Genomic DNA, 18,733 nt, shown 5'->3' with positions numbered 1-18,733 from the left:
AAACATATCTGCAAAGCCCTACTCTGCAAATGGTGAACAATGATAGAGAGAAACTAAGCTGAACTGCTGATCAGAATTTGAATGACTGCTGTGGAAGTAATATGGGCTCATGTAATTGCAGAGGGAGTTAAATATGCTTTCATGGGGACTGAATTTGGTCCATGAATTCTAAATGAGCCAGTGGATGACTTCAATTACTGGAATGACATAATAAAATCATCAATAAAACTTTTAAAATTGCAAAGTGAATCCCATCTATGGTATTAACTACCTTCTCTAACAGTTATTCACATACTGTCAAGAACCTGAGAAACAAAAACCTGACCTTCATAACTTTAACTCTGCTGAAGTAACAGATGAGACAGTATCACATCAATCAAAAGAATGTTTAAATTGACAACCATCCAACAATTACTACATCAATCTCCAAGTGCCATACATGTGTCCCAGTAACTATCTTGAACTTAAGCTGAATTTATATTTTAAGTGACAATTGGTTTTAAAAACTGTTGACTGACAATTTGCAATGAGGAAAGACATCCTTAAAATATAGATAACTAATAATTGCTACATGATGTGCAACTCTATTTCAAATGAATGCACTTATAAAATGTGAAATAGTATTAGATTATGAGACACTGTAGGTACCCAATACAGCTGCTATATTTCTCCAAAAGCATTAATTAAAAATATTTTCAACTTAGCAAAGGAAAGCCCTGTCCTTCTCTGATTTTTGAGATAAAAATCAGATGAAGCATGGAAATGTTTACACCTATTGCTCCTTGCAGAGAAAAACTGTTCATAGAAAATGGGAAGCTAATTTCACTGTTACTGTCAGCTGTGGACAGAAGGTATATCTTCTAGCAAGTTCTCAGCTGCTGTGCTGTTGGTCACAAGCCAGTGAATATGGCATCATTGATGCTGAGATACAAGCCATATTTCTTTCTGAAGATACTTGGTTCCTCTGCAGCAGCCCTTGACTTTCAGCAGGTCTAGTACCCATGGTGAGGAACACCACTCAGCAATCCATACTAGTAGTGCTCATTTGCAAAGTACTTCAGTGAGATCTCGTGAGTGATCCAACTTCAGGCACCTAAATCAGTGTTGTTAGCCAACCACTGCAGAAGTCAGCAGCAGCCTCAAAACCACAGCAGCTGTGGTTTTGGGGGTGCTAACTCCAAAGCCTTTTGGTGCCAGCTCACTGGCAACAGACTAGATGCAAGTCTGAACCATGTCAGCCTGAACCAAATATGAAAAGCAGTATCACCTTTAATTAGCTTAGTGTTCAGCATGAAAAGCACAGTCTGAATCCAAAATCCAGTGCCAGGCTTGTCATCTAGAAGCTTAGCAATATTTCACCTTCATGTTTTCAAATATTTTCATGCTTTAACTTGTTGAAATATTCCCCCCCCCCCCCCCCCCCCCAATCTTTCCAAACAAAGAATTGCATACTTTTAACACCCACACCCCCCCCCACATACACAAACCCCAAACTCTGAAAATATATGTGCATTTTTATTTCCCAGATGGGAATAGTTTTGAACTATTGTATAATATTCAGGCTAACAACTCTAATCTCTTCTAAATTTAAACACTACATGAGAACTTGAAATGCTCTGATAATTTTCAATTCTTAGGCACTGCACTTGTTCACAACAGTTTGTTTCAATTACATTGTTAATGTATTTGGTGCTGTGTTTTTTTTAGTACAGATATTCTGGGCAAATTTCCTTAAAAATGTGAACTAGGGAGGGAAGTTTTACAGCGACCATCACAAGCTCAGTAACCATGATCTGAGTCTTATAAAATGCAAGTAATCAAAGGATGTCAACTTTAAATAGCCTGAAAACCTGTTCCTTTGATATTTCACTTAACCACTTTTCCTATATCAGCATCACCTATTTAACAAAATGCTGAATAAATAGTTTCTAGTCTGACTACAGAGACAGCAGATATTTGGCTCTCTCCTCCTATATCAGTAACAGACATACCAAAACTGGATAAGATAACCAAGGAAGTTGATAATGATCCTAAAAGTAGGATCTAGTCATACCAAGAGGCAAGAGGATTCAAGATGAAAAGGATAACGTCAAGATGAAAAGGATAAGGTCAGAGCCATGTATAGCAATTAATGCAGAGAACATACAAGGTGTTGGCAATGTGATACACAAACCAAAGTGGAAATACTTTCTAAATTACTTTAAAAGAAAAAAAAAAATCTAGGAAGAGCCTGCTGTAAAAACCACCCAACTGAAAAAGCCCCAGGCCTGTGTGCTGTGTGGTACAGGAGAACAGAGGTGGTACTTTATTAGTCCTATTGTTTCTGTGCACAAGTATTCTGTGTGGGCCCCACAGAGACTTCTCTGTGCACTCTGAAAGTTTGCTTACTGCTCTTTTTTGCTGACATGACTCTCTTGCGCAGTAATGTGATGAAAGCTAAGTTTATGAAGTCTAGGTAAATTCCATCAGAATTTTTGCCAGTTGAAGTTTCTAGTGCCTTTGTGGAAGTCCTGCTTTAGCAGACAAAAGCTCTCCAACTGAACATCTTTGAGAGCACTTCCTGAGCACCCTCTGACATTACTTCTGATCAGCATTTGCAATCTTTCCTCCCATTAAAGGTCAACCTATGCTTCTTTATCTTTTCAGCATGACCTGTAATGTATGCAAAAGTGCTACTGTGGAACATTCAACGACACAGCTAGCTTGAAACAATTCTTATCCATTCCAAGATGAGCACTGCCCCTTTATTTAGAAGAGTGTATGACTGAACAGATACGGCACAGTACAGGCAACTGTTTTTATTCCTCTTACATTTTGAGGTTAGGGGCTTCACCTGCTTTTTCAAACACACATCATCTGTGGCACTGGGCCAAGTTACCCCTGACTCTTTTGCTGCAGCTACCTGCATAAAACAAGCCATCATTTCTCAGTGAGAAATATGCTTATTTATTAGCTGATATTAATGAAAATGACCTTAGTTTTCTTAGTGCCTTCTTGCCTTGAAGCTTTCAGTTAATTCAAGTTCTTGGTTTTGCTTCTGGTCCTAAATATTGTAGCACTCAAAAGAACTGAACTACTTCTGGAATTCTTGCTTTTCAACTTCAGCTCAGATCTTGGAACCTCAATGTCAAGATTACTACTTTAGCCAGATCTCTGGTTTCACAGCTTATAGTAGTATTTTCCTTTTCCATTATTCATACTCACATTCAGCACTAATCCTGTACACTTGGCAAGAATACAGATTTCAAAAGCATCTAAGACATTTGTAAGTCTTTTAATTCTAGTCAAACACAGAAAAAAATTTCTTTGAAAGAAAACCATTTCTCAAAAAATACCCAAATGCTCTATGCTCCCAAATGAGAAAATCAGTGTTGCTCTTAGGGAAAAAAATAATGATTGCTTTTCAACTGTTTAGTTTCACTATGGTTGGAGTTTCAATTCCAAGTGATCAGTTCTTTCAGTTCTCACAGGCATATACAATGTTTTTATACTCTATAATTTCAAGCACAAAAATAAACAAGCAGCAATAGCCATTCCATCATTTACAAACTGAGGGATGTAAAAGGTATTTCCTCTGATCCAGAATAATGCAGTTCTATAGCTTTGTTTCTTTGCTTTTGTTTTTAACCAGTGTAGTGCCCAAACCCCCTGAAACCTGAAGATGGACCTCTTGTACTCACTCTTTTGAATTCAAAATGATCAGAGAGATACTTGTACATTAAACCCAGACCTCTGATTTTCACTCACGAATGAACAGCTTTTTGGTTTCAGAGAATCTCTCCCACCAGGCAATAGATACTGAATTTGGATGAGCTAAGCAATACCCGAGATTGGGTAATGGTGGTAATATCTGTATCAACAGAAAGCCTCTTGAATCAAACCACAGCAAGTGCAGAAATAATTTACTTATGGCAAATGGTTCAGTACAAAACTTACTCCAAAACTAGAAATCAGATTAACAGATTCTTTCTCTGGAAACCTCACTGAAGTAAATAATGAGAATTTAGCCAGAATCAAAGTTAAGGGAAAAGATTAAAACCAGAAAATATACAAAGTGAAATGATGCATTACAGTCTTCATCCATAACATATCTCCAATATGAAGCTAGACCAAGGAAGGACTAGTTAGTTTTGGAAACCTTTGACATCTCTGTGGCTTCCTGATGTACCTACTCTAAAGTGCATCCCTGATGCACAGATTCTAAAGAGGCTGCAGCTTTGAAAATGTGTTTACTGGATTTAGCTTCTCAGGCATACATCAGAAAAACTCTCCACTTTGAAAAGGATTGCAAAAAACTAACACCAGACTTGCTTTCATTGTAAACAAGGTCACAGTTTCTATTAACTTTACTATGATCAAAACCAGGATTTATGCACTGAAAGAAATTAACAGAAATATAAATAGCCTCAATAAACTACTCAGCAGGGATGTCTTATGTAAGACATTAATTGCCATAGCAAGCAAGCCCTTTACTGAGTATGTTTAAAATGAAAATTAAGAGTTCATTACTTCTTATAACCAACCTTGCTAGGCAGATTCACTAACTGTAACTTTATCTTCTGTTACTTGGACCTTTACTCAACTAAGTAACCTAGATTGAAGGAAAAAAAACAAAAGGCATACATGAAGTTAGCGTTAGGCCCTACAAGACAAAGGAAAGCAATGCCCAGGCTGTGCTCACTCAGATGTTGCTGCTGGAAGAGCAGCCTGGGGCAGGGACACTAGGAATCAGGCTGACCAGCTCAGCTGCCACTCTCTAGCTGCACCTGCTTCATTTTGTATGGTGACATACTCACTGTGGCTGTACAGAGGAATGACTGCTCTCTTTACAGCATGGTATGACCTTTCACTGCTATCTATCTGCACCAGGGCATGATTTGATGTTTTATACGGTTCAGTTTCTATATGAGACTCTATATGTGTCTGCATACACAAAATAATTACCATAAACCAGGTAACTGCTAACTTCAGACCAATGCCTTAGCAGATCCTTAGGAAGAAATGGCACTGTGCAGAGCAGATGTCAGACCAGTCTTGTGCACAGACACTGAGTGTGTCTAACATTTACCTTGAAGACAAACACAAACATAGATCCTGAGCTTGCCTGTGACTGACAGTTGTTAAAACAGCTGCTGTGCTTTTTATTGCTTACAAAAGACTCCCTGAAAATGTTTATTGTAGACATCTTCAGGGCAGTGATTTTTCAAGTTTGAGGGGTCATTGATACACATCAGCAGATTTTGTTCTGTTCTTCCTTATTCCCTGACAGCTATTGAAATGTGCTTGTATCAGCAGCTGCTAGATGTGAGCCCTTCTGTTTAACTATTTTCTTGCACAGTCTCAGCTTGTGATGCTTATGTCTTTTACACACACCTCCCTAAGAACATGGTCCTACTTCTAATCTCTTGTTTTCTGAAATGTCTGTATTTCATTGTAGTTTCTTAGAATGCTGCATTTTTGGCCTAGAATAATTGCAATGTTACTCTTAAGTTTAATTTTTGGTAGTAGGAGAAAAAGAATATGGCCAGCTCAGGATGTCAGTCACCACAGCTATATGCTGTCCTGAAACTTCAGAAACTTCTGTATCTAAAACTTTTCAGGAGAGCAGTGCTGTGGAGCTCTGTTGGCAGCAGTGTTAAAAAAACAAACCAGTGGCAGTATTCAGTATCTCCATGTTTCTTTCTTTTAAAGCAAATGGAAAGATGCCATGGAAAGGCTGACCTGTAGTAAATGATACAATCACATTTTGTCTGTCCATTTCTCCTTATAGAGAAATGTAATGCATACTTTACATACACAGAAAGCCACTCCTACGAGTTACTGCATCCAAATTCCCTTTGCATTCACTCTGACAAAGCACATGGGTCTTGTCCTGGCTTTCCTGGTATTGACAATTGTCCAGTACAACGTGAATTTCATGAGGCACAGGAGTCTAAAGGAAATTTTAACTCTGCAATAGACTTATTAAAATTAAGGATCCATTTTGAGATGTTGTCAAGCCTCAATAACCTGAAGATCACACTAACTTTAGTCTAGAGATGTCTAAATTTTTAATTTAAAATAAATGAATTCCACCCTTCCCCCCCCCCAAGCAATTTAGACTCTTTTGATAATTATTTGCTGAACATATTTGAATTCTTCGCTCTCCTGGGTTTTATAGACTGGACTAATAACTGTTTGTGATCAACCCTCTACATTTTTGCTAGAATAAAATGCCTTCAGTGATTGCCATTTCCAGTCATATATGTTCTTAGTTCTAAATAAGCAAACACCTGAGTAGGAACAGCCATTATGCTAAGAAGTTTCATTGAAGAATAATAGTCTTAACAAAAATGTAGATGAATAATATTTTAAAAGGAGCACTCATGAATCCTTCAAAGAGAGTTTAGAAGTTCATAGGATTTTTGATAGCTGCAGTTTCCAATACTTCACACACTGTGCTTCGAATGTAACATTAAGGTTTCGGGTCAGTCTCACAGTGTGCACTGGCACAGCTTTACTTGTTGGCATGACTTCCTTTCATGGCCTTCTGCAGAGATGCAGTAATTCGTACCAAGTTGGGCTGCAGTCATCTGTTTCTGAGGGTCAGCTCTGCAGTCTCTTGTGAGAACATGAAGGGATATGAGTGGGTGTGCCTTCTCACCTGCATTTCTTTTGTAGCAGTTCTCCCCATCTAATTTTCTGACCCTACTCCCAACCTGAATTCCTCAAAATCTAACTGGTTTGTATTGACTATCACATTCATGGCTTAACTGCTCATAAATTGAGGAATATATGAGCCAGAAGATACTGAACATGGGAACAGAGAAATGCCCATTATCCCCTCAATCACAAGAACTTTTCAAGGTAGATCTACACTTAAAATATCACTTCAGTGACTAATGGCACTTGTTTATTGCAATAGTTATAGACTCTCTAATAATGTGATGCTTCATTCGCAGCAAAGAACCTTCCAAATTATCACTCAGGAGTAGTTTTAATGCAGACTGTCATCAGTCTGCCTTCAAGATTACAGTCCTGGTTAAACAGCTGCATTCAACAACAACAACAAACATCTAGGCTCCAGAATTAGGAAGAGAATGCAGTCAGGCCTCATGCAGGTACTTTTCCATGCAAATGAAGGCAGTGCTGGAAATGGATCTTTAAGGCCTACATGTATGACTGAATTGTAGCTTTGCTTCAACAAGTTCAAGAACTAAAGCAGTACCTTTATCCTTTTCTGCATGAACCACTGAAAAAAAAAACAACACAGCAAACCCCTGCAACTTCACATGAACTTTATATTTTGTATGGCTTTGCCACTACAATTCCTCTTTCTTTCCTTCTTTCCTTTAATCTCCTCTCACTTCCTCTGTTACTGCCAGTCCACTTCATCTCCCAATCTTCCTGTTTCCTTATATCATCATACTGAAGGAGGGCTGTTTCCCTATCATCCTCAGCTGTTGCCACTGTATTTTTCTTTGGCCAAGAACAACTGTAGGCTGCTGTGCCTTGCCTTTGAGCTGTTCTCATGCAATTAATGCAACAGGATTTCTACCACCACTGAACACCACAGTGGGAACCTATTTTAACTACTGTTGTTAACTGGTTTACCAAGTTACATTTACTTTGTTAACTATTTTAATAGTTGCAGAAGTCAGTTTGCTCAGTTTTTCTAAGAAGCAGCAGCACTGCACAGCAGGTGAGATTTGCTATGACAGGATAAGACATACATGAAAAGCCCTTTCCAAACAGCTGACCAGCAGCACACCAAAAGTATCAAAACCACCTTATGGCCTTGTATGACACACATCTAATAGCTGTCCAGTTCCCATGGCGACTACAGGAAGTAACAGTAGATGTTCAGGTGTGACATGATGTTCTTGATGCATCTGAGGTGTGAAGCCAATATACTGTGTGTTGCTGTACAGATGGGAATGGTAACAGGAGCACTGATTTTGATCAGATAGTGACTAAAGACAGAAATGGAAGGAGGTGATGCTTAGAAAGCAGTACACACTGGCAGCACAACTAGGGGAGGATGAGCAACTTATGCTGCCAAGTAGAAGCCAAAGAAGTACTTAACAGAATCTATAATTACCTGGGCAACATTTTGTAATGCAATCATAAGTAAAGATAAAGTAATAGCAATTCTTCCCTTAAATTAATGAGAATGCATTGCAGGATCACCACCTGTTTGGCATCACCAGTGTATTTTTTGCTCTTTCAACACGCAAGTTCTCTACTCAGTGGATGGTATTGCAACTCCTGAAGTGTCCAGGCTCCTGGGGACCAGGACAAAACATAGCTACCCTGGGAAGCACTCTCTGAAGACAGAAGGGTACAAAACATACCTAATCATGGATTCCAGTTTTTCAAATGCCTTTGTCTTTTCAGGCCAAGTCAAATATCCTGCTGTGAGAAATTGTTTCTCAGCAGTATCATGAGGACTACCTTGAGATTTTCCATTCCATCCTATTTAACCACAGGTAAGATTTGCATCAGTTTTTTTACTTGCAGACCAGTACTACAAAATGAACACAGTTACAGAGTGTTCTAAAATACCTGCAGGAATGAACTATGAACGTGCTAATGTTAGTTCTAGCAGATGAATGGAGCGGATTGCTGAAAGGTTGAGGAATCAATCACAGATTCTGGCGACTGTTCAAAATTAATCTTAAGCACCACAGGGAACATTGTTTCTGATCTTTTCATGGCAATATTAGAGGACATTTCCTTGCCATTTTTTTCTGCTTTTAATTATGAAGCTACGCAGTATTCTCAATATTGTCTGCAAAAAAATGGAGTGTGAATTTTTAATGTTAGGGACACAGCTCCCTTTCTTCTACAGAACATGCTAAAAGGAAACAGTAGCTGTACATACAATACTCAAACTATTACTTGATTGCGAATGACTCATCCAAGTCATTCCATGCAAAAAGATGAAAATCCCAAAATGTATGGGGGGGAGTGGGACACGGACAGATGGGACGCTGTAGCAGTAACTAAGAACAGCAATTGAAATTGCACATGAGGGAATGGTTCCTGGCAACCAGATATATTAATGCACATCTAGATGCAATTCTGCAAACCCTTCCATAGTGCCGGCTCTAAAACTGTAAATGGTAAAGCTGCAACAGTAAAACTGCACCAGAGCTAAGAATGGCATCATCAAACCCCTGGGTCACACAAGGAGCCTATCAGGGGACTAATCTTTTTGCCTGTTTTGATAAAGACTGACAGGTGGGCAAAATAACCCCATATATTAAATTACCCTCATGTCACCACTGCTAGAATAAAATTAGCATCTCACCAGTATCTTTTGTGCTTATTGGTGAGTTCGCTAAGACGAAAAGAAATATTTATTCCCAAGTTTCCTATGTGGTACAGGACATGTAAATGGCTGAAGCTCTGCTTGAGCAAGAGATGTAATAAATGCAATGGAAATCTTGTAGAAGCAAGCCAAATAATGTCTGTTACTGCTTTCCCTGTTAACATCATAATCCCCGACATACGGAAAGTCTATTGCTCTGTTACTGGGATCTTGCTCATACCTGGGTCTTTTTGGGGGTTGTCTTTAACATTATTAGTTACAAAATTAACTACGTAGGTAATGGGAAGGAGACACAACATTGTAAATATGAGAAGAGCAGAGTCTTGTCAAGAGAAGTTTCCCTTGCTACTTTTCCCTCTGTCATTTATTTCCTACTATCTCATTTAAACAGAACTTCAGCTGGCATTCAAAGGTAGTTTTTGATCTGGTGAATACTAAACTGCTAATTGAAGTTTTGTTGTTGTTGTTTTAGCTATAATTAAAATTTCTAATTGGAATTTCCAGCCGTGCCTGTAGTGTGCTGTTATCATAGATGATGTGCCAGAAGACAGTTACATCGTGCTCCCAGAAGATGAAGAATAATGGCTCTGTCTCACAGGTGAATGACACAGTTCCTGAGCAAACACTGAGGACTAGCTCAAAAACCTCCTGGAGGCAAACAGTGGTTACCACATAATTATGTGACAAACAAAGCCACAGCCCATGCAGTGAGCAAGTCTGATGGATGGGATTTTCAGACATTTTGTCTTCATCATTCATAATTTACTCAAGCATGACACCACTAGCGATCAATAATAAAGGCTCTTGGCGAAGGAAGCTGGCACAGAACACAGTTTCAGCATGTGTAACTTGACAAGGAAGTACAGAACCATATCTGCATTTCACCAAACTCATATTTCCAGCTCACTACGAGTTGCAGGTACAGGGCACAAGACCTTGTTGCTCTGTGTTTATTTCTGAGATATCAGGCAGATTAATTTCCTGTGCAGCCAAGCCACATAACTGATTCCATGGGAAAATACAGATTCTGTAATTTAAGTAGGGGCTTTTTGAGAAAGCAAATATAAAGGGTTGTCAGAGAAAAAAAATCAAACTGGAGGGATTTTTCAGTTTCTCCAGTCACTCCCACAAATACATCCATTTCTTTTACATCATTTTTGCTTCTGTTACTTTTCAGTTAGATAATCTGCCATGTCTCTGACAAGCACATTCTGCACCATGTAACATATTTACTGTCAAGGTTTACCTCTAAACACTTTCACCTATCCCCATATACTTAATCACTTTGGGAGATACAATATCTTAACCTTCCTGTTTGCCAGGTTAATAAATCCAGTTGTCATGTAAGAAAATGGAACGGTTTTAGTAATCTGAGTCTTTGGCATATACTAGAGTAACAGGACAATGGCAGACAATGAAAAAAATGGAGCTTTAGAAGAAGGGATTTCACAAGAAGATGGTTTGGCATTTGACACAACTGTGTAAGTGTGAAGAAGGCAGCTGTATGTTTCAGATTTATGAAGATGAGACTAAATATCAAGTAAAAAAGATGTTGCTTCTGATAATATATAAACAGATAACATAATATATAAACAAACTATGAGTGTACATATGTAAAATATTTGGAAAGGCATTGTTTCATTCATATGACATGCATAGTTAAAGATCAGAAATGAAAGCCTTTATCAACAAATCTGGGCCGGTGCTGACTCTTGTATTCCTTAAATAGTTTCAAAATGCACAAATAAGCTCACTGCCAGAGCACAAATACAGCACTGATTCACAGCTTATGGCAGAAGGAACATTCTAGCTTCCTATAAAAGAGCCACTAAACAGCTTATGGAGGCATTGTTGCAGGAAAATGCTGACAGGTACAGGTTGCTTCCTCCTACACAGTTTACTAGGAGCAGCAGCAGTATCAGAGACCATTAGACAAACTGACCTGTGGTGTCATTCCATGGCAGATATACATGATTGGGATATTCTCCGTGTCTGGCCCTTGATCAAGGCACAAATCACTTTTCAGGGAATTCTGCAGCTAAAATAAACAGAAAGAAAAAGAAATCAAGCAAGAAAAAACCCCATATCCTGTGATTACTTTATTTTCTATGCAAAAAACCCCATATGTAGTCAAGCAAGGAAATTAAAAACGTTTGTTGCAGTGAAGCTACTGGAGAGAAGACACCTGGACTAAATTCCTCCTTGTCGTTAATCTAACACTAGTGATTCCAATAATGTTGCAGGAGTTTTCAGGGAGGCAGGTTTCAATAAGCCTTCAGAGATAATAATTTTTGATGTACATTTAAAAAACTATTTCCTAATCAGTCCCTGCTACACACTCCACACAGAAGACAAGCATTTTCCCAGTGAAGCTAGCTGAGCAGTATGGAGGGAGTTTTAAAGACAGAAGAAAGGCCTGTAATTAAACAGCTTTTCAGAACCACTCAAGTGAGTCTTCCAGTTCCTGGAAATAATTCAAAAAAGTTCTTTCTACTGACACTTGGAGACTTTTGGCCAATTGGTATGCACTAGCTCTTCTTTGCCCCATTCCAAGCTAGCCCACACAGAGAAATCTGGCTATGAACAGACTGCAAAGTTCTTGGCTCTGTTCTCGCGAACCCTCAGCATTACCTGTGCAGCGCTGAGACAGAATCCTCTGAAAGCAAAGTGTGAAATTAATGAGCACAGATAGCTGGAAGGTCTTTGTAGTGTGAGGCTAAAGATGTGGACTGCATACCCACGGGCAAGTATAAAGGTGGTCAGAGGTATAACATCAGTTCAGAGAACATGAGAGAATTCTCTGATTGAGGGAGTGAAAAGGTGATGTGGTTGGCAACCCCCTGTGATTTACTGAGCAGTCCTGTCAGCTGTGTACAGGGGCCTCCTTTGAGGTAAACAAATTGCCATGCTTAGAAAGGAAGTCTGGAAGTGCACTAGTACATAAGAAGCCTGAACAAAACTGAGACTGAAGCCAGGCAGTGAATAAAATCAAAACCTTTGTCATGGTTTAAGCCCAGCTGGCAATGAAGCACCACATGGCTTCTTGCTCATTTCTACCTGCTCCCAGTAGGATGGGGAGGGGAATCAGAAAAGAAAGGTATAACTTGGTGGTTTGAGGTAAGGACAGTTTAATAGGAACAGCACAGGAATAGAAGACAACACAAAGCAAGTGATGCACAATGCAGAACTTGATGCTCAGCCCATCCTTGGAGCCATGACCCCAAGTTACATACTCAGCATGACCATAATGTCACATGGTATCCTTTTGCCTAGTTGGGGTCACCTGTCCTGGCTGCATCCCCTCCCAGCTTCTTGTGATATTAAACCCTATCCCAGTTGATCGGAGGATAACCACCAACTCATCTCTACAAGATTTCCAACTCCAAATCAAACTCTAAATTCAGTAACAGACATGACAGATATCAACATGAGAGAGAAAATACACATTGGGTATCAATACTGGCCTTGTTCTTAGCTGCAGCCCTCAAGAACAGAATGAAATTTCCTTTCTCAAAGCTTTGTCTTACTCACAAAAGTAACCACAGCCATGACTCCACTCGTAATCAGATGTCAGGCACCACTCTACATCTAAACCAATGAGAAGTATCAGCCTTATTAATTCATGCCTGGATCCAGCACTACTTTCACCTTTTCAAAACCTCTTCCACAAACCCAAATTCTAATGTCTGTCCTAGCTCTACTGTTATATAACCTTTCTACAACAATCCACATGATAAAAGCAGCTAAAACATCTGCCTTGACCAGCATCAGCATGCAACTCATCTGGGAGGGCTGACCCAGCAGTAAAACAGACAGAGACTTCAGAGTCCCAAGCTATAAAAAGAAACATGACCTCAATCCTAACAGCAGCTGTTTGGTGATCAGGCCCTAAAGAAAGAAAACACTACATTCCTTTTAACACCAGTCCTTCTCTGATAAGCCTTGAGAACTGAAAAATAAAATGACCTCTTCAGAGTTAATTTCTCAACTCTTATCCCAACTCTACAATTAACTTTTGAGTATTTGTAGAGAACTGATCCCCACAGAAAACAGCAAAAACCCCCAAACCAAACCACTGTTCCTAATGCTGAGGCCCAGACTCTTTGGAACCATCCCTTTCCATGATCTAGTGGCTTTGGTGACAACTAACAATTAACCTGGATAATGCAGTTTATGACTATCAAGATTTAGTTATAATCCAGAGGACAATCAGGTTGCCAATGTCTATGCTGAAACCCAGATACTGCCATTTGCTGCCTTTCAAACCCAGAGCCTTACAGAATAGAGTTACACTAGACTACTCAAACTGGGTATTTGCAAAATTATCTCAAACCTCAAGCTGGAATCAGAGTGTTAAATACACGTTCTCCTAACTCCTAATTCATATTCAGAAAGAAATTTGGTTCCCAAACCCTTATCCTGCCACCAACCCTAACCCTAGCTATATGCCACAGCACAAATGATTCAACTCTCTTCCTAATTCTCATGGTGCAGAAGAAATTAAGGATTCAGGGGATAAATGTGAGTAGTGACACTGTAGATGCCTACATCCTAACCCTGTTCAGGTAACTTTTGCTATTACTCAGTATTTTTTAAAAACAATGATAATGCTATAGAAGCAGTATCTCTGTGTTCTACAAAAAATGAAGATGAGGAATGGAAGCACTTGAGAGTATCGGCAGGAGGCTGCCATCCTTTGAAATATCACACCTTGCTCCAGTGTAAGACAATCAAGCAAACAGGAAAGCAGACATGGAGGAAGACTAGGGATCCAAGCAATTAGTTTACTAAAAAGACTGGGGCACTTGATGTTTCATACAAGAGCATTTGATAAAACACTAAGCTCTGTGTTTCAAAAAGGACTCCCCTTTCACCTATACAGACATACTGCCAGAGCTGTCCACTGCCCCTCTTGTGATAGTAAAATAACAACATAAGGCCTGCTCCTCGCATCATTCATAGCTGATGAGACTGCTCTTGCACTGCAGAGAGAAGACTGCATCATGTGCATTATTATGTGTGTTCTGCTGGCCAGTGAGTTCAGTACTGCTGTAACAAACTCTCATTGTTTTTGGTTTGTATGTTGTCACCAAGGAACCTCCAAAGGCTGATGAAAAAGTCTCAGCAGAATGTAAAATCATAACGTGCCTAGTCACCGATTTTCACTTTGGCTTACAAGATACAGAATTCATTCTGACACTACACAAGTACCTTAGCTAGTCCACTGGTCTTCCTTTTTCAATCTAATATCACTTCTACCTGCAATCAAAGATTTTTTTTAGCCAGAAATACTGACAAGAGCACCACCATGCAGTTCTTAGCTACTATGGCTCCTCCTCAAGAAACTCCTCACCAAATTAGATCATGGCATCTCTGGCATTCCACACAGTCCGTGGAGGAGACTCCTTGCACGTAGGTGTGATTTGGACATTATTCTGAACTATTTTGGAACGTAACCATCATCTCAGGTATTTAACAATGACCTAAACCTTTGCTGGAATTGTTTTTCTTCTCTTTTTTTGATTGCTTGATAAACCAGCATAATTTTAATTGATCATCAAACCACTCATGGAACTTAGAGAGGCACACAACCACTTCATTTGCCAAAACAGAGCAGCTGCTCTATGGCACCCTCAAGGTCTTCTCAGAGCCATAATGGCAAACTGCACAACCGAGACTTCTGTTTTGAGGAAGACTGACTCAAACTGAATCTTTCACTTGTATGATCTGCTCTTACTAGTTACATTTCCTGACTGGGACTTGCATGCAAAAAGGCAATTTTAATTCACAGGAATGAATTTTTGTGACTATGACACTGAACAGAGAACGTGAAAAGGATCTCCCACCTCTGCTAGCTTATTATGGGTCCATGTATGGTTGCCCACTCTGTTTAGATTGCCAGTTTTCTAGGGGCAAAATTGCCTCTGCTTTAATTAGCATGGTACAACTCAAGCATGATTTCAACGTAGACAATGGTATTAACATCACACAAGTAATGAGGATGATGATCCCAAAATACAGGTATTTGAGGTTTAAATTAAGATCTGGGTGCAACATTAAGAAGCTCATAGCTGAAATACTGACCCGATTTTGTTAATTTACCTGCTGCCACAAACTTTCCAACTGACACCTCCAACTTGTTTAAAAAAATCCTGCCTGAGTACCTCTGAGTGGAACGCAAGTCCAAAACAAAGAAAAAATTAAGAGGAAGATAACCTTCCAAATACCTCAGCATAAACTACAGCAGAACATCTGTCTCTGTCAACTACCCACAAATTATTTAACGAGTAACTTCAAGTTTATCTGATTCTTCTACTTAGAGCCAGGCACAGTCTGCCTGAATTAGTTCTGCTATTACACCTTTCTCCTTTTTGGAATGGGAATTGTAAAGAAGATCCTTACCACCCCATAGGCGATGGTATCTGAATACATCCTCATTTCTGGGTACACGCTGACAAGATACCACCTAAAGGTCTTGCACTGGAGCTTTTTTCTCAAAGCCTTCCTCTCAGATATATCACCAATATCAATTCCGGAGTCCTGCACATAAAACAAAGGACAGGAAAAGCAGAAAAGGCATCAGTGAACTAACCATCTCCCTTATTGCAAAGATGACTATGACCGAAGATAATTATCTATCAGTTTTTGGTTGCAAAGTGTGTCTGTTGCCCACCCATACTCCATGAGTGCTCCAATTCAATATGATGCAGGTCACCATGGCAGAGTCTCCTTTGGTCAATGGAACCACCCCTACTGACTTCAGTGGGGTTTAGATCTAGCTTCCAATGAATATCACTGTTGTTCTCCAATTTCTTGGCACTTCCCAAATCCAAAAGTAATTGGCAGGAAGTAGCAAGTTGCCCTAGAAACAACCTCATTGCTGGAGTCCTACAGTGGCCTAATCATGAGTACATGACACTTTCTGGCCATTTCTGAAGCCTGGGTTTACTGCTTCACTGCAAAGAGCAGAAACTCTTCTCATCTTTCTGAAACATCACTTATTAAATATCTCTTGTAGTAAAAAGAGAAGTTGCTATTTTTGTTAAAAGCAATTTCAGAATATTCTCTCCCCTAATTTTTATTCTCGTTTACATTTCTAGCTAACCTAATTTCTACTTATCATAAGAGCAAATCATAAAGTGTGAGTTTCATAAAGTCCCTGTGTATAAAAATCAATAATTTATCACATTAAAATCATGCAGTGGAAATTTTTAGAGAGAGATCTAAGTGCAAATCCATAGCTGCTATTTGACAGGAAGTAAAATGAAAAATTTTGCTCCACACTGTGTTCTACCACTTCTGTCTCAGAACAAAACACAGGATATATAAATTTTCACAGGGAATCCTATTAAATAATATTCTTTTATTAAACAACATCCTTTACTGGGCCATAAACACCCTAAAGATTTTATCAGCCAGCAGATATGATTTAAAAATAACACTGGAAGCACCAATTTTTCCTAGTTACACATCAAAAAGGTATCTTTTTTAGTATGTAGGTCTCTGAGCTGCTGAAGCAATGACTGCTTCTTACATCCCAAAGCACTGAATTAATGTTAATCTGGAATATTTTATTATGGAAGCATTTTGTAACAAAAATAAAACTGTCTTCCACATTAGCCAAGTACACTAAAAAGCAGGAAGGCATAAAAAGGGGTAACTCAGGTTAGTCCTTATGAATGATGACTCCCCTCAAGCCCTATTGTCATTCACAAACCTTTATGTGAAACTCCTCCTTCAACAATCACTTTTCCTGACTTTTCTATCAAGTGACTAGATAGAGAAATGTGCTGTAGGGTACTGTAAGACAACCAGCAGATCCCATGGAGCACCCATGGAGCACTTCAGCTGCACTTGCCAGCCTATCTGCTATTTGTGGGAAGGAAGACACCAGCACACACACATTCGACTGCCAGCACTAGCAAGGCTTCCTGGAATCGGATATTAAATTGGTTCAGTGCATCCCAGCTCTATTCCCATGCAGCCCTGCAGGCTTTATTACTTGCTTCCCCACAGGTTGTGCATAAAGTAAGACAGAGCATCTGGGGCCTCCAGTAATCATGTCCTCCCATGCAGCCAGAAAAGGAAAATAGCCCACATATAGCGCACTGGATTTATCACCAGCCACAACTCAGTGTGTTCCCCAAAGCTGCGAATGTGATGGGAGGTAAAAAACCAAACCCACAACCAAGACCCAAAACCACAGGGGAGGACACATGGAGAGCACTGCTTTTGCTTCTGGGACGTGATAAATCTTTCCTTTGGGTTTTAAGTGCTTTTTGAATCTATCTAAACAGTTATGATGCAGAAATCACCATGGTATCCATTTAAAGCCCTCAGCACTTCAGAGCCACCCACAGAGATCCCAAGAAGGCAGTCGTAGCACACTGCCAAATGAGTCTATCTCCTTTATATTGTTATTACCTCTCAAAGACTAAAATGCTGGAAACATCTGACTATAGGGCTTCTCAGAAATCTGGGAATTCTTCCATGGGGATAAAAAACAACAGGTCCTGTGGTTAACATTTTGGAGTAACATATTTCATGGAAAGTCCCAACTGTTATAACCGAATACATTTCTATTACTTACATAGTCCATTACCAGAGTACCATTTCATCAGCTTCCAGAGAGAATGACTCCTGTAGTTCTCCACTTGTGTAACAGTTTTCGGCCATGCTATCTGTCTGTCCCCTCTGCATGTGTCTCACAATGGCATCTCAGCATCATTTTGCCTAAGCTGAAGCCAGGTTTGATTTGAAAACTGTCCCTCTGGTATTTCACCTTTAATTTTCTTGAAGTAAGCAAAGATGAAACAGAATATTGCCATCCAGTCTGATATCTAAATTTGAACTAATCCATCCCCAGCTTTTCTCATCCACCATTTCTTTGCCCCCTGCCTGAAAGTCTGTATTACAAATGTCCCCCAAGCTGTTACTATTATTTTGCTTCTTTACATTTAATGCTTCCTCTTTCTGCTGGTGTTTCTATACTGCACTGCTCCAAATGTTCTAATGCAAAGAAGAAGTTTTCTTTATACTGATTGATTCAATTACAATGCTTGGGAGTGTCATTTTGTTCTGTTTTCGTCTTTCCATTAAAATGCAAGCAGTTTCCTTAAGCATGTACTTGTTTCCTACTGCTCCACAATCAGTTCAGCACATGGCTCAGGCTGTCAGAACAAAGCAGAACCCCAATGCTCTTTTAAGTCCTTCCTTATTTTCCACATGGCAAAAGATGGCAGTTGGGTGAACAACACTCGCTACAACAGAGGTATCTCATTACATTGCAGTAGAAGCCAGCACTATTAAACACTGCTATAGCACTTGTCATTTCCAGCTTTTAAGTTTGCACTATGGTTTGACAGCAGTAGCCTTTCTGAAGATGAAAAGAATCTGCATTGCAACTTACTCAAGCAGTTC

At 39.4% G+C, this 18,733-nt stretch overlaps 1 protein-coding gene across 1 annotated transcript in view; it reads right to left on the bottom strand.

The window, feature by feature from the left end:
- The window catches only part of GALNT18 (polypeptide N-acetylgalactosaminyltransferase 18), a 178,862-nt gene that overhangs the window by 21,509 nt on the left and 138,620 nt on the right, over nt 1-18,733 (bottom strand). Inside the window, exons 9-10 of the mRNA XM_054172020.1 lie at nt 15,716-15,853; nt 11,256-11,351 (exon numbers count right to left, since the gene is read on the bottom strand). Coding sequence (XP_054027995.1) covers nt 11,256-11,351; nt 15,716-15,853 — 234 coding nt within the window. The remainder of the gene's footprint in view (nt 1-11,255; nt 11,352-15,715; nt 15,854-18,733) is intronic.

This window comes from Dryobates pubescens, chromosome 22 (genome assembly GCF_014839835.1).
Source record: "Dryobates pubescens isolate bDryPub1 chromosome 22, bDryPub1.pri, whole genome shotgun sequence".
Classification (NCBI taxonomy): domain Eukaryota; kingdom Metazoa; phylum Chordata; class Aves; order Piciformes; family Picidae; genus Dryobates; species Dryobates pubescens.
The sequence above is the reverse complement of the archived record's forward strand: the minus strand, read 5'-3'. Positions and strand labels throughout refer to the sequence as shown.